A 17,365-nucleotide genomic window follows, 5' to 3' on the forward strand; every position below is an offset into this window, starting at 1 on the left:
CCAAACAAACACACCTGCATTATCAGATTATTATTGTTGTTGTTTCCGTTATTGTATTGCGTTGGGTATATATATATATATATATATATATATATATATGTATGTATGTATGTTTCTACCATTGATACCGTTCTTCTTGTCGCTCTTCAAATCTCATGTATCATTCATTTCATATTACTCCCCATGATATGATGTGATATGATGTGATATGATATAAAGAAACACAGCTCATCAAGAGCATGTCGAACAACTAAATGCCTTAGCACAAATTTTCTCAGCCTTTGTATTCATCGTAATTTCCATAATTCCCATCATCATCTGGTCAAACATTCTCTTCACTCAGTCATACCATGCTACTAGTCCCAATTCCCCTGGGAAGTGGTCGGAATTATGCCGTGTGGATGTGCTGGAAAGGAAAAAAAAAACTTTCCTTGAATTCGACTACTTTTAGTCTTGAGTGAGGAACATGTTTCCGTTGTGAATTGGCTTGCATGGCTGGTCTTGATATACATACCCCTGGATGCAATGTGCTGTACACATCTCAGGCCATAATAATGCCTCAATGCCTCAGGGAGAAAATCTTCCTCCATATGCATGCTACTACTCTTTCCGCCTGCTTGTCTTGTATCAGGATCAATCGTTTTCCTGCCGGCAATGGATGAGGTGGGGAATAACGCAATTGTTTTTGTTACAATTCGCCTTCAGTCGTTTAACTTCCATGTTTAAAAAGAAATACGTAAATGTGTATCTTTCTGTGTCCATGAGTGCATACTGTGTATATCATACTCGTGTCCGGGCCAATCGCAGTCTCCCTCGAGCCATTACCGCCGCATCTTCCTCTCCTCTCCTCTCCTCTCCTCTCCTCTCCCGGCGTCGCGGGGCAACCAAAACAACAACATCCCTCACTCCAAGAAAGCCCCCTATCTCATTCCCTTGCACCGTCCCCCCTACCTTTCGTTGCCTTTTCATCTGCACTCTTCCGCTTCTTTTCACGCGTTCCCCCCTTCACGGGAGGGAAGCCGAGATTCATTCGTATCTCACGCTAAGCGGGGTGGATGTACAGCAGCACACGCTCTTTCTAACGGTCTCGGAAAGGTGCTATGACGAGGCGAATATGAATATACCAACACGACACGGTTATAAACTCTTCTGCACGTCTTTAACAGCGTCTCCAATATAATAAATTCGTGTCTGTCAATTCGATAAATTTGGTAGCTAACATTTGGTTATCCACGTTTGTGTGTGTGTTCCGGTGACGCGTTGCTGTTCAGGAGAAGTTTCCCGCTCCACACTCCACGCTTTCTACTCAAACACCACCCAATGTGAACGGTGTTGAATGACCCAGGCTGATGGACTGGCTAACTGTCTTGTTTACTAGCCAGGTACAATTCCGCCAGGATCCTCATCGAGCCTACATGCTATGAAACTTCCTATAGGGAAATTCCTTCTCACTGAGTTCCCCCTTTTTACCCCGCTACACTCGAATGATGTACCACGACTCCACTAAGACTCGTTCCCGATCTGATCGGCCTCCTCTTCACGAAGCCAGCAACAGAGCCAATATTCTAAGAGGTGCAAAGGAGCAGTCGCATGTGCCACCGAGTTCTCCCCCAGTACATAAATATCCAATGTCTATCCAATCCTCAGAAGCTCCCACCACGGACGACACGTTCCACTCATCCCTCGCAGCAGCACCCCCCGCAACACCTCCGCCGACTGCATGTGCTGCCGCTGCTGAGAACAAACGTGTGTCCATGGTGGCAGAATCACAGCCAAACTCCAACCGCAACTCCGCGATATCTACGACCTCTACCGCGTCCGGAAAATCCAGACGCAAAACTCACATTGGGCCATGGCAGCTGGGAAGGACCCTGGGTAAGGGTGCTACAGGGCGTGTCCGTCTGGCGAAACACGCGCTCACGGGCCAGACGGCTGCGATTAAGATCGTCTCTAAGAAGTCGGCTGCAATGGCGCAGAGTCAGAGTATTGCCGCGATGGACAAGAACATGGAGCATACATCGTGCGTTCCTGGGGGAAGGGTGATTCCATGTGGGATCGAACGAGAGGTGGTGATAATGAAGTTGATCGAGCATCCTAATATCATCAACTTGTATGATGTGTGGGAAAATCGTGGAGAACTGTACGTCCGCTTCATTTAATTTATACCATGAGCATCATTCCTCGTTTTGCTAACCTGGGTGAACACGCTATTGTCTCCTTAGATATCTTGTCCTCGAGTATATTGAAGGCGGAGAACTGTTTGACTATGTTTCCGAAAGCGGCCCTCTACCTGAGATAGAAGCCATCCGCCTTTTCCGACAAATCATTGCCGCACTCTCGTATTGTCATCGTTTCAATATTTGCCACCGCGACCTTAAACCGGAAAATATTCTTCTTGATTCCAACTGCAACATCAAGCTGGCGGACTTCGGGATGGCTGCTCTCCAACCCGCGGGCCATTGGCTGAATACCTCCTGTGGAAGCCCTCATTATGCCTCCCCGGAAATCATATATGGTCATAGATATCACGGTGACAAGGCAGACATTTGGAGCTGCGGAATAATTTTATTTGCGATGCTAACGGGGTATCTTCCCTTTGATGGGGGCGACCTGCCTAATACACTCCGCCTTGTCAAGAAGGGAGAGTATATTTTCCCACCCTGGCTAAGCTCAGAAGCGATGGATTTGATTCAGCGTATATTGCAAAAGCAGCCGCGGGACAGGATCAGCATCAGTGAAATGTGGTCTCATCCACTCCTAAAGAAGTATGAGAAGCACCATATTATAATGGCTTCAGAAGGAGCTTCTTTGGGACCTCCCCCACCTTTATCGGAGAAGGACTGTGGGAGAAAAATCACCCGCCGCCAGGATATCGACGTGGAACTACTGAGGAGTCTCCAAACCCTTTGGCATGGGGCTAGAGCAGAGGAACTTATCAGCAGACTGCTGAGCGACGAGTAAGTCCTCCCCCCTGAAACAAGTTAATGAGTTCCTCTGAAGCTGACATTGCTCCTGTAGGGTCAACCATGAAAAAATGTTTTACCATGCCCTGGCAAAATTTAGGGACGACCAACTTGAAAATTATGAAGGCCCTCTCGGGTGTTCTGCCAGTGACTACCACCACATATCAAGGGGCCATTCCAAAACCCAGCAGCGAATCCCAAGTAGCCGCCACGCCAGCCAATCCTGGCGACGATCCCAATTGTCTATTGCAACTGGTCGATCTACTTTCAGAGAGACGTCCTACCCGGAACCTAAATCTGCCCGAACAATTGCCAGCTATGACCCGTACAGATCCTCTCGAACGCCTATATCCAATCCTCAGGTGGAGTTTGCCAATGTAACCATCCACCGTCATTCGTCCGGCTCTCAGAAGAGTAAAAGGGACGATAGCTCATCTCAGGCTTCCAATTCCCCAAGTCATTTCACTCTCAAAAGACAGCTTTCCAGGGATCGCCACTCATTTATTCCCAGCTCGTCCATCGGTCCCAATAGGTGGAATAGAAAAGGTTCAATTTCCTCGTTCCAGTCCCGAAGCTCTATCGCAAGCTCTCGCCGACGCGTCAATGGCTTCAGCGGTTCACGTTCAACTAGCTACAAGAGAAATGTCTGCTTTAGGCATCCACGCAACCAACGCTCCAGCGGGAGACATACTCCAAAACAGAAGGGCGTTGCGCGAACACATTCACAGTATTCTATTTCTCCTAGAACGGAGATGAAAGTCAAGCTTCCCTCTGATCGATTCAGCAGCCCCACACTCCCTACACCACCGCCTCCTGTCCGATTGCGGCGAATCACCGATCAGGAAGCCGATGCGAAGACTGCAGAACACCGTGTTTCTTGTCAATACTGGAGAGATGAAGCAAGGAAAGTATCAACTGAACTTGGGAAAATCTGTGAAGAAGCATTCAATCGAACCTCCGTCTCGTCCGGTTCACCCTCTGTCGAAACTACAAAACAGCCTCCTGAATCTCCTCCAACTTCAATTTCGGCTCCAGGGGAAATTGGCAGTTCTGAAGAGCGATATAACATGCGTCCACTCCCAGAGCCACCTGCGGAATCATCTAACTCTTACACAATTCGCGAGTTGGCTGACACCCGCCGTAGACTTATTGAACACTCCGTTCAGGCAACCTCTGACGATCTTCCCCAATATCTTTCTGAGGTCATTGCGCATCTTGATCGTCTAATAGGAGATGAACTTGTTCCTAGTAGTGAAATGATGGTCAAACCCTGCCCGGAGCCGCTTCCCCAAGCCCCAGAATCATTTCTACCATCCATCGCCGAGGGTGACATATTTCATGACTGCACAGCGATTATAGAGGATATCCAACGCGAACCAAACGCCCTAGAATCCAGAGCTTCAAAGAGATGCAACTGGAAACCAGAAAGGACAATTCGCATGGTGCCACACGACTCCAGTATTTCTGAAATTGGCACGATAAAGCCGTTGACAATTCGAAAAAAATCGGGTGCGTCCTCAACGCACAAGAAGAATCACTCCGTGGACTCGTTCGGACAATACAGATCTGCTTCAAGCTCGACTGACGACGGGCCACCTGCCAGTGCTCTTCTTAGCAGACGCAGTAGCAACACACGCTATTACACCGGACTAGAGCCAATAGAAGAAAATCCAAGATCTCCAAAGGGTAACAATGACGCCCGTAATTCGGGGGAGTCAAGGAAGTGGTCATGGTTCAAACACAAGACGCAGAGCCAGGAGCAAATTCCACCTCCACTTCCATCAAAGGATACGGCGCCGTGCCTAACACCAGTTAATGACGACAATAATCGTGAGCTAGGGAAGAGGAAGAGCTTCCAGGGGTTACTGGAACTTGGTAAGCGGAAGAGCTTTCAAGGGTTATTAGAAGTGGACGAACAACCGAAAGTTATCGAGGCGAGCCAGCTGCAGAAGAAAGGAGCAAAAGGCCGCTTCTGGCGGTTCGGGCGGAGGAAGGTACAGAAGCAGAAACCGGTGCATGAGATAGCCAAAGGAAGTATGATTAGCCTTTCACTCCGCTATGCTTGTTTCAAAGGTCTCGAATTTTTTTGGTGTGTTACCTACCATACTAATCAGAAGTTGTAGTTAACGATCCCAATGATGCAACATCGAGTGTTCTCAGTGTGCCTGCGACTGTAACCGAGAGCGAGGCACCGAAGTCTCCTCTTCCCAGCAAGGCTGATAAGCCTCTTAAGCGCAACGATACCAAGAAGACGGAAAGTCGCCGTTCAGGGGGCCAAAATTGGTTTGCGAGATTTTTCCATATCAAACCTGCCTCGAAGACCCTAGCCTTTCAAGTCTCCAAACTCCGCGCGAGAAAGGAGGTGGTCAAGATCCTACATGAGTGGAAGAAATATGGAATGGAAGACGTACATTTCGACAGGGAGAGTAATATTGTGACCGGAAGGTTGCGGAGGTAAATTGTAAGTTTTGTCAAATACATCAGGGGCTAGAACGGAGGAGAGAAGCAGAAACGAAACTTTGAAAATCGTCAATGAAACTAACCTCATCCCCCAAAACCAGTCCTTCGCCTCAGCCCCGTTGAATTCTGCGGGGAATTCTTCACCGTCCTCGAGCAGGGCAGACATGCAAATCTCAGCCTTCTGCATCTGAGACAGGAGCGTGGAGCAGCATCGTCCTTCCACAAAGTCGTTGATACGCTGGAGATCGTGCTGAAGAAGCGCGGCGTGTTGGTCGAGGATTCATACCGGGCTAAGAAGATGGCTAAGATTCTTGATCTTGCTTGATTTGGCCCTCTCTATCTTTCTTTTCGATTTTCTCACTTTTTGTTTTCTGGTGTCCCTTTTTTTTTCGTCTTTGTTTTGGCGTGGTTTTGCGCAAGGTGTGTGCTATGCTGAGCTGGCCCGGAATTCTCGGAGTTGTTGAGCTATGTAACGTGTTTCTCTTCCCTCCGCATTTATCTTATCTCGGATTTAAAGCACTTTTTGTTCCCATGTGTGGATTTACTGTCTTACTTTTTTCGGAGATGTTTTGCGGAATTTGACGCAAAGCTCGGATGGTCGTTTTCTGTCCTTTTTTTATCCTGATTTACTCCATAATCCGATCTTGTATCCTCGTTATATGCTCTTCCACTACCTTATTAATCCCTTCTTTCCGTCCTTCCATCAAGATTGGCTACCCCTAATAATTTTGTTTCCTTTTTTTCTTTTGTGTGTGTGTTTTGAGTGTTTTGATCCAAGTTTGGACTGGGATGATGGATTTTTGATAGTTAACTACGTTAGTTAGCGATTTGTCCTGGATTACGTACGGCCTGGCTATAAGTTAACTAGGCACTTCTACTCCCGCATCAAAACATAATTCTGTTCTCTCCCCCAGATCAGATCGTGAACGATGGCCTAGCCTGACCTTCTCCTTCAGGAGTCAACTGGTTTATTAGCTGTTATATATTTTTGTTGCCCTGCCTGCTTTTGGGGTTTGCGAATTGGTGTAGCTAAGCGGGGGTGGGCTAACTTATTTCTTTCCCTTAATTTCGTTTTAACTACTACCGGGAGTACGGATTAACAAAAATTAAAAATACAAAATAAAAAATAAAAAATAAAAAATAAAAATAAAAATAAAAATAAACTCATATAGTATGAAGTAGTGAGAAAAAGCACTTAAAAGACTTTGTTAGAGCTCACTACAGTAGTCTATATTAATAAATATGTAAAATAAGTTCTTTGTAATTTTTCTCTGTAATTGCTTAATTTCACTTATAGACACTCATTACTAGAAATTTATATAAAAGTTTATTTATAGTAGAAAGATCTCATTTTATTTTAATTATTTTTTTTAAAAAAAAAATGAAAAAAAATCAAAAACTCTGAAATTTATAAATATCAGTAAAAAAATAAAAAATAAAGTTATTATTATTATTATTAATTTTTAATTATAAATATATATAATCAGAGATTATATATAATATTTATCTAAAAACTTTCAATTTTCAGAGTTTTTCTAGTATTAATAAAACTAATTATTATATATTTATTAATTTCAGATATATAAAATCAGAAAATTTCAGCTCTGAGTACAGAAACTTTGTATAAATTATAGTATTTTTAATATTTTCTAATACTTTTAAAAGTATTTTAAAAATAACATAATAAAAGAAAAGAAACAAAGTTTTAAAAATAAATATATTATTATTATTATTATTATTATTATTTTATTAAATAAATCTTATAATAAGTTCTTATATAATATTAAATACAGATTAAATATTGATTATATAAGAAAATACAGATATTAAAATTATATCAAGATAATAAAAACATAGAAAAATATAAAAAAGTGACAATTAAATATATATAATAATAACTTCTTAACTTAGAAATATAAAGTAATTTATTAAAGTAATTTATACACTTCTGTATTTATTAGAAATCTGAAGTACTTAAGTTCTGAATTTAATATATTCTCTGCAGATTTTGAACTTATATGTCTTAATTTCTCACGCCAAGGCGCTATCAGAGTAAGATAGATATATTACATGAGTAAATAGAAAAGAAAAGAAAAGAAAATATAAAAAGTATTAGATTTTCTCTCTACAAACTGATTACTTCTGTATAAGTGAGATGTTCACTGATCACTTAGTAAACATCTACTATATATAAAAAGCTACATAATAGCTAGATCTTGATAATATAATTAACTACTACACTATATCATTATTATCTTTATCAGATTATATTTCTTCTTGTATATAAGAATCTACTAATTCTATCTTAAAATCAAATTTTTACAATTCATGCTTAAAATTAAAGATCTAATTATATTTTGAAATACTGTATTAGTAATTCTACAGCTGCTTATCACAAATTAAAAAGAACTCTGTTGATTTTGAAATTAATTAATCTACTACAGACTTTCACAGCAAGTTCATAAGCAATCTCTGCATTCTCACATGAATAGAAATATAGATAGTGAATATATCTCTGTAAGCAGCTTCACTATTAAAGATAATACTGTCTTACTTAAATCTGTACTAATTACTAGAAGTAGAAGATATCTGACATAGTTAATATATACACACAATACTCTTAAATAAGAGCTGCTTAAACTGACTGCTGAGATTATGAATTTCATATTTAATTCTATTTAACCTGATTTCATACATTTCTTGATGTGAATCTCACTGAGACTAATCATTAAAAAAATATACAAAGTAACTATTTATCAGATCTTAAAATAGAATCATGACTTAGAAAAAATAAGAAAGTAGTCTCATTTAATCTTATTTAGTTTCATTCTTAGCATAAAGTTACTATTTTTAGACATTTTAAGGTTTTTTTTAGACTATTTTTAATTTTTTAAAAAGTAATGCTTTTTGATAATACTCAAATGAGATTTAAAGTCATTTAAAGCAATAAAAAGAATTTAAATTGAGAAGTGAAAATCATGATCTCATTTGAAAAATGTGATAAGAGTAGATAGTAAGTCTCACTGAAATAGTATGAGACTACTATCTAATCTTAAAATCATGTAATGAGATTAGTTAAATTAATAATGAAATTATCAAATATTCTGATTCTAGTTTCAGACACAGTCACACAGTAAGTTTAGAGCTGCTTAAGCTGTAATTACTATCTCAGACAGCTCAGAATATTCAAATTATTATTATTATTATTATTCTTCAATTATAGATGTATACAGTCAGAGACTATGATATCTATCTGAGAACTTTTAATTCTCCGAGTTTTTCCTATATCTATAGAGATAACTATTATACATTCACCAATTTCAGATATGCAAAATCAGAAAATTTCAGCTCAGAATATAAAAACTGTTTACAAATTACAGTATTTTAACATCTTCTGATACTTTGAAATCATTTGACAATATCATGACAAAAGAAAAGAGAACACAGTCTTAAAGATAGACACATTAAATGAATAGATAGAAAAAAATAGAAAGAAAAAAGTGAAGTAAAGAGAGACTGTAATAAAACAAATTATTAAAAGATAGTATATAGCTGTTTTAACAGACTATATCTGATCAATTTTCTTCTCTTCATATTCAGATATTTCTGAATTTAGCCATTTTCTTATAGCTACTTGAGTTTCTGATAGAAAGTTTATTAAGTATTTAATTCCTGTCTCAGTTAAGAATAAGAATCTTATATTTAATTGATTTAGATCATACTTCTCTTTCAATCTAACTCTGAGACTATTGTATAATACACAGTGTATTATAATATACTCAGAATTCTCATTTACATTGCAGAATGAGCTTTTTATTAAATCAAATCTATCATCAAATCTTTGCATGTAAGATTTGAAATAGTCATATTCTAGTTTCAGCTGTATTATAGATAAGAATATTTTCTTTTTACATTTAATTGAACAAGATTTTCACTTAGGTTTTATTTCAAATCTTGAATAATGTATACTCTTCTTTTGTTTCTGTCAGCTTTTATTTCACTTATCTAAACAAGATTCTTTTATCTTTCTCTTTATAAAAGATCAGGACATAATTTTTTGAATAGATCTGCTTAATTCTGAACCTCTTTTTACAGCTGAATCAGTCAATTCATTGTCATGAATATTTATATAAGCAGAAACTCAGTGTAGATAAATTATCAGCTTTAATATTCTTCTCTTTTGAATTTTCAAAACAGAGTTTAAAATCAGTTCAAGATTTATTTGATTATTATAAATATGACTATTTCTAAGTCTTTTTAAAGTAGCTTGACTATCAGAGAATATTCATATCTCTTTCAAACTATTTTCTCTTTTATAAGATTTTATTTCAATGAGTTTGAAAGCTTTCACTATTATAAATAGTTCAGTATCAAAGACTTCAGATTCACAGTCTAAATTTCAGAAATCTGAGATAAAATTGATATTATCTTCAGTATAAGCAATGCCTGTGTCTAATCTATTTAAATTCTCATTTTTTAAGTTATCTGAATAAATCAGAATAGAGTCTTTTATATTGATTGTAGAAATTCTCTTCAAATGCTGTTTATATTCTTTCTCTTTAGATAGTTTACTTATTTATAAGTCTATAAGAGATTCAAGCTTTTCTCTTTAGAGAGATATCTTCTCATGATCAACTTTTTCAACATTTAAAGAAGAAAATTGATTTTTAATTAGTAAGTATAGTTTGTATAGTTGAGAAGACATTTTCTTTGAAGAATTATTTTCATTTCAATCAAGAAATCTATTTTAATCTAGTTCATTTTCAGAGTTAATTGATAAAAATGAAGAAGAGACTCTTTCTCTAATTATATAATTTAAACTCATCTTTATAACTCTCAGAGCATAGTTCATACTAGACTGGCCGCCAGAACTATGAATTTCACATTTAGTCTCATTTGATCTGATCTCATACATTTCTTGACGTGAGTCTCATCAGAACCAAGTCTTAAAAAAATCTGAAAATGAGCCATTTCTGAGAGAAATGGCATGAAAAATGACCAGATTTAATTCAAGAACAGTGAAATGAGAGTAATTTCTCAGAATAAACTGTGAAAGATAATCATTCTTTCAAAATCAGAATGAGACTGAAACTGAAGATTAAAATCAGTCTCATTCAGTTCATTCAGTGATTGCTTATATAATCAGAATTTGGTAACAATTATTGATAACACTTATAAAACAACTAAATACATTCTTGTATAAGTTTATTCTTCACTTTCTCATGAAAACTACACTTCTCTAATATACTGTGATCAGAGGTATTAAACTATCTGATAATTTCATGTTTTATAATCATGAGTTTCTTAATTATTTCTTCTTATAATTGTTCTTAGTAATAGTGATAAATATCTCAACTTGAGTTGAACTTTCACTTCATTTTCATCTCTGTCAATGAAATTGTCAGAATATCATATATCATCAGTGTAACAGTTGAATATATACTCTCAACAATTTTCTATAACTTCAGAATTAATTTGATGTGTAAATTCATTGAATTATCTTGAAAATAGCAGTTAAATTCAGTTTTACAAGTATATAGTTTTGTCTGATTTTCAGTTACAATTAATGTATACAAGTTCTATTTCAAAGTTAGTATTATAGTTCTATGTAATATGAAGTATTATTAAAAATCATTACTTACTAGAGAATTGTATTTCACTATCTTTACATCTTGAACATCTGCTTCTTCAAAACTCTAATAGTTGATATTATAGTAGTCTCAGATTAATTTAATATACAAGTCTCATTTCTTCTCTATTCAATCTTGAGAAGTGTAGATATTAACTTAATAAGAGAAATCTAGTAGAGCTGCTATAGCATAGTACTCTGTAAAAGATTATTCAGTTTTACTGCAATAATATATCAGTTTATTTCTTATAGTAATAATAGCCTGTACTATAACATTATCTCAGACTGAATTTCTTTTTAAGTGATTTAACTACTTCTTAAGATAAGTAAATAAACTATTATACACTCATCAGACTGACTGCAGTATTGATGTATAAGTAATTAAGACTGTCTTTATTATCTTATAAAACTGAAACAGTAAATCAATCACATATTTCAACTGAGTTTACTTTATATTAGAAAGTTTTAATATCTGAATCTTTTTCTGATCAGAGTATTACACTCAATAATTAATTATCAGATACAATTGAAGAGTTTAAATAGTTATCTTATATATTGAACTTTACTGTGTTCTAACATTCTGTATCATATTCAGTAGTGTGACTGATTTATTTATTTATTGAATATCATGAAATTGTTATTATTATTTAGAGAAGATACAAATTGTATTAATAATATTTCAAATCTGTGATATTTAAATTATTAGTCAATCTATTCAAAATTAATAGTATGTGACGGGCTGCGCCTGATCAATTATATAGACTATTCTGCTTCACTTCATAGATTCTTTCATTTCACTATTAAACATGTACACTCTGATTCTCGGCCATTCTCAATCACTGATTCTCGGCTGCTATGAACATGTATAGATTCTTCTGCTCTGAAGCTTCACTGCATACACTATCACATATGTGTATAAATATTCACTTCAATCACTGATTTCTACACTTTCTCTTTCTTTTTCTTCTTTAACATTTTTCTCTTTATTATATAAGACCTATCAATATCATACTGATCTATTTAATGTAGATCTCTTATATTAGAAAAATATTCCTCATCTTCTTATTAGAAAATGATTATTCACACATCATCTTTTCATTAGAAATAATTATTCATCAAGAGATATCTGAATGTGTAACAATGTATAAGAAATAGAGAAACAGTCAAACAGTTAAGCAGACACTGAGTTCTTAGATAGAAGCTTACTTATCAGTTACTCTGACTCTGTAATAAGATTTTACAAAGAGAATGTCAGTGAAAGACCTGAGAGTTCTGATACTCAGATATATAAGATATTCATACAATTACACTTCTTCAGATTTCATAGATATCATATATTCAATAAATAATATAATCATGTCTAACAATAATATGAGAGAATCTTCAAATACAAGCATAGATACAGTGTCACAGTGACTTCAAGCAATGTTGAAACTATAATAACAATAAATAGCTGATATGCATGCAACTCAATAACATCAATATGAAGAGATTTAATAATTAACTTATGTGATTTCAACACCTACAGAATTGAATATAAAAGTACTGAAAGAATGCTTAAATACTTCTACATATTTCAATACTTCTGATCTCACTCTCTACTCATCATAAAGAATGAAAATGCTCATGAAACTGAGTGTAGATGAAGATGTTATTGATTTATTAATTAATTAAGATTGATATATCAATGAATAATTGAAAGATTGTATGAAACAGAAGTTTCATTTATGAATGAAAGCATGTAAATCAGTGTTGTAAATATCTGATAATATTATGAAACATCTTAATATTCTGTTCTGAAACACTATTATGTAACAGAAAGTATTAGATTGATTACAGAGCATCTGACAGAGAAATACTTCTCTTACAACATTCATCTCTGACTTCAATATCAAGATTCTAGAAGCAGGTGATTAATCTTGAGAGAATTGAATAAAGATTAGTATGCTTAAGAAGACATTAACTTTTAAACTCTTACAGACTTTTATAAGTATAGATAAAGACCAGACTTATGAAGACTTCTGCACACAGCTTCAGACAATGAATAACTGTCTTATCAAGCTCAAGAGTATACAGAACAGTGATAGAAGATATTACACTTCAGTAACTTATACACCTGTGCTGAGAAATAACAATGATGTAGATATCATGAATTAAGTAGACTTAAATATTTATATATAAGCAAGAGTCTCCGCCATCTGAACAGACTTTCAAATCCCTGAGATCACTTCTGAGAAAGTCATTAATCAATGTCAATGTGAAGTATGTATTAACTATAACTGATTAGAACACATTGCTTTCAACTGCTGATTGATCTATGTATCTTCACACTTAAGAGAAAGACTGATATCTCTCTAATTAAGAGAAAGATCAGTGTCTTCTCATTTGAAGAATAAATCAGTGCCTGTCTGCATCAATCACATTGCAGTGAAGAAAGATTCAGAAGATAACTATAAGAATGTTCTGATAAAACAGGAAAAAGATTAGCTTCTATTTAAATTTACAAACAGAAGCTTGAAGAGATCAGATAATAATAATTTAAAGAGAAAATGACAATGAATGTTATTATTATTATTATTATTCTTTCATTATACTCATATGCAAGTGAAGCTTATGATGAGTCCTTGCATGATGTTAAATACAGGTCAAGTGTTGATTATACAGGAGGAAATACAGGTGTTGAGATCATGCCAAGATAACAAGAACATAGGAAAATACAAAGAAGTGACAATTAGATACATGCGATAATAACTTCCCAGCCCAGGAACATAGAGCGATTCATTGGAGCGATTTGTACACCTCTGTATTTATTAGAAACCTGAGGTGCTTGAGTTCCGGATTTAATGTATCCCCTGCGGGTTTCGAACCCACATGCCTTGGTTTCCCACGCCAAGGCGCTACCAGGTGGCCGCATTAACCATTCGGCCACCGGGGCTGACAATGAATGTGATTCTTGTATCTACTGTGATTGATAATATGTATAATATAAAAGCCATGATAGACAGTGATCTATGTTACTATATAATAATAAAATCTTCAGTTGTAAGATATTATAATCTTCAGTGTATTCTCTTATCAAGATCTTAACTTCTTGCAGAATTTAATAATTCAAAAGACATTTGTACTCATTACATGATGAAGCTGATCATAGATATGAGAGAATATCAATATGAAGATGTCTATATATATAAAGTTGATAATCTTGATTATAATCTTATATTAGAACTTGTCTGACTATCTGAATAAGACATCTTATTGAACACTTGAAACAGAAGCTTGATATTCTCTAATAATAATAGAATTCATGAGAATAATATTCATAAGACTATGAATCTGACACAGATCTCTGTCAACATCTATAAAACACTCAGAAAAAGAAGTCACTGAAAGAATCATTAACAGCAGAATTATATATCAATCTATTCTGTCAGTCTAACTGATATTAAAAAGGCTCTAGAAAAGTTATTCTGCATTACAATAACAGATTCTCATATAAAACTCTCTCAATAATATCATGAATATCTAGATATCTTCTGACAAGATAATAATGCTACAAATCTACCTCTCTTATGAGATTCAGAAGTGAATCATAGTATCAAGTTAAAAAAGAAGAACAGTAAGAATTCTAAACTATCATGAGACACTCTTTATAATATATCTCAAGATGAACTTTTTCTTCTTCAGAAGACACTCAATGATCTGTTAGATAAGAAATTCATATATATTAGCAACTCTTTCACTGCAGCTTCTATTCTCTTTGTAAAGAAGTCAGATAAAGAACTCTGATTCTGTATGAACTATCAAGATCTGAACAGATTGACAAAGAAAGATCAATATCTCTTATCTCTTATCAATGAAACTCTAGCACAGATCAGATGAGCTTAATAGTTTATAAAGCTAGATATCATCACTGCATTTCATAAGATTCATATCACTGAAGAAGATGAATAGCTTACAGTATTCTGAACATATTATGATCTCTTTGAATGAATAGTCACACTCTTTGAACTAGCTAATGCTTTCAGTACATTTCAGAAGTATATCAACTGAGCACTCTGAGATTTTCTTGATAAGTTTGTATCTACTTATCTAGATAACATTCTCATCTTCATTGATGAATTCAGAAAAGAATATTAAAAGTATGTATGAAGAGTATTACAATAACTATAAGAAGCAGAACTATCAATTGATATTGATAAGTGTGATTTTGAAGTTAAGAGTACTAAATACTTAGGTTTCATCATAGAAGCTGATAAGAGAATTTGAATGAATTCTGAGAAAATCTCTGTTATTCTTGAATGAGAAGCTTCACATACTGTGAAAGATGTACAAAGCTTTATTGAATTCACTAACTTCTATCAGTAATTTATACAAAACTTCTCAGATATCATAAGATCACTTACAGACCTCACTAAGAAAGACTCAGTATTTCAATGATCAGTGAACACTGAAGCTGCATTTATACAGATGAGGAAGATGTTCATTAATATCTCTCTGCTGATAACATTCAATTCTGATTATGAGATAGTTATTAAGATCAATTTCTCTAACTATATAACAGAAGAAGTGATATTATAATATGATAATAAAGATGTTCTACAATTATATATCTTTATATCTAAGAAACTGAGTTCTGCTGAATGCAATTATGAAATCTATGATAAGAAACTTCTCATAACTGTACACTGTTTAGAAGAATGAAACTCTGAACTTCAAAGTATCTCTGAATTTGAGATAATCACAGATTATAAAAACCTCAAATACTTTATAACTATCTGTAAACTCACTGAATGATAGATGCAATGATCTGAGTTCTTAAACTGCTTTTATTTTACAATACACTATCATTCTGACAGTCAGAACTTGATGATAAATGCTCTCTCACAATGAGAGTAAGATATGCTATTCAATGTAACAGATACTCACTGAATGAACTGAGAGCACTGACTCTTAAATCTGAAGATACTAGTTGATCAAGATGAAACAGTTCATGACACTATACATGCTTGTCTGATTAGAACTATACATGCTTCTTCAGTTAGAACTGCTATTGATATCTTCACTTTCTCTACACTGAATGAACTGTGATATATAACAGCTCAGACAGATGAACTTCTTCAGACTCTTATCAAAGCAGTATATCAAGAAGCATTCTGATTTTCCTCAGAACTATATATAAGAACTGATATCTCAGAATGTTCAATTGATGATAATAACACTCTATAATTCTGTGAATGACACTGAGTCTCTCACTCTGAACTTTTATACACTCAGATAATGCAAGAGATGCATGATTTATATATAATCAGTTATTCAGACTGTGAACAACTGTATAGAATAATGTCTCAAGAGTTCTACTGATCTGAGATATTAAACAGTATCAGACACTTTATCTGAAACTGCAATCAATGTTCTTCTGTTATCTTATAAAAGAACTGTAGAAAAGATCTATTGAAATCACTCAATGTTTCTGATAGAATCTGATGAGATGTAGTAATTGACTTCACTGTCAATCTATCTAAGAGCAAGAATTGTAGAAACATTCTGATCATTGTGAATCAATTGAGTAAAGATGTAATATTAAAATCTTGAGATAAGATGAATACTGAATAAGTCACTGAAGCTTTTCTACAGAGCCTGTTCTATTGAATGCATGAATTGCTGATTATTATTATTATTATTATTATTCTTCAATTATAGATGTATGCAGTCAGAGACTATGACATCTACCTGAGAACCTTTAGTTCTCAGAGTTTTTCCTATATCTATAGAGTCAACTATTATACACTTATCAATTTCAGATATGCAAAATCAGAAAATTCCAGCCCAGAATACAAAAACTGTTTACAAATTGCAGTATTTCAACACCTATTAATACTTTGAAATCATTTGAAAATATCATGACAAAGGAAAAGAGAACATAGTCTTAAAGATAGACACATTAAATAGATAGATAGAAAAGAACAGAAAGAAACAAGTACAGTAACAAGAGACTATAACAAAATAAAATTATTAAAAGATAGTGTATAGCTGTTTTAACAGACTATATCTAATCAATTTTCATCTCTTCATATTCAGATACTTCTGAGTTGAGTCATTTTCTTGTAGCTGCTTGAGTTTCTGATAGAAAGTCTATTAAGTATTTAAGTCCTGTCTCAGTTGAGAATAAGAACCTCATATTTAATTGATTTAAATCATACTTCTTCTTTAATTTGACTCTGAGACTATTGTATAATGCACAATGTATTACAATATGCTCAGGATTCTCATTTGTATTACAGAATGAGCACTCTGTTGAATTAAATCTATCATC

At 34.6% G+C, this 17,365-nt stretch overlaps 1 protein-coding gene and 1 pseudogene across 3 annotated transcripts; one reads left to right on the plus strand and one right to left on the minus strand.

The window, feature by feature from the left end:
- The first annotated feature begins 80 nt into the window (after window positions 1-80).
- On the plus strand, window positions 81-6,529 carry BDBG_06933. 2 transcript variants are annotated; one of them, XM_031722844.1, is made up of 6 exons: window positions 123-1,240; window positions 1,379-2,140; window positions 2,223-2,957; window positions 3,019-4,997; window positions 5,087-5,424; window positions 5,525-6,529. In XM_031722844.1, exons 2-5 carry the CDS (start codon window positions 1,485-1,487, stop codon window positions 5,419-5,421), a joined length of 3,705 nt encoding a protein of 1,234 aa, XP_031579857.1. In that variant the 5' UTR covers window positions 123-1,240; window positions 1,379-1,484; the 3' UTR covers window positions 5,422-5,424; window positions 5,525-6,529. The 2 variants fall into 2 exon arrangements, with proteins under 2 accessions (XP_031579856.1, XP_031579857.1); XM_031722843.1 differs by having other exon boundaries at window positions 81-2,140.
- Window positions 6,530-13,898: 7,369 nt separating this feature from the next.
- Window positions 13,899-13,987, minus strand: BDBG_17526 (annotated as a pseudogene). The gene has a single exon. The product of its transcript is annotated as a tRNA-OTHER (tRNA).
- Window positions 13,988-17,365: the final 3,378 nt, after the last annotated feature.

The sequence above is a fragment of the Blastomyces gilchristii genome (genome assembly GCF_000003855.2).
Source record: "Blastomyces gilchristii SLH14081 genomic scaffold supercont1.16, whole genome shotgun sequence".
Lineage (NCBI taxonomy): Eukaryota > Fungi > Ascomycota > Eurotiomycetes > Onygenales > Ajellomycetaceae > Blastomyces > Blastomyces gilchristii.

Bases quoted from the DNA above. Each gene is read 5' to 3' on its own strand.
- BDBG_06933 (XM_031722843.1), top strand. From the start codon at position 1,485: ATGATGTACCACGACTCCACTAAGACTCGTTCCCGATCTGATCGGCCT. The intron at 2,141-2,222 runs GTACGTCCGCTT...TTGTCTCCTTAG, and splicing joins TGGGAAAATCGTGGAGAACT to ATATCTTGTCCTCGAGTATA. The intron at 2,958-3,018 runs GTAAGTCCTCCC...TTGCTCCTGTAG, and splicing joins AGCAGACTGCTGAGCGACGA to GGTCAACCATGAAAAAATGT.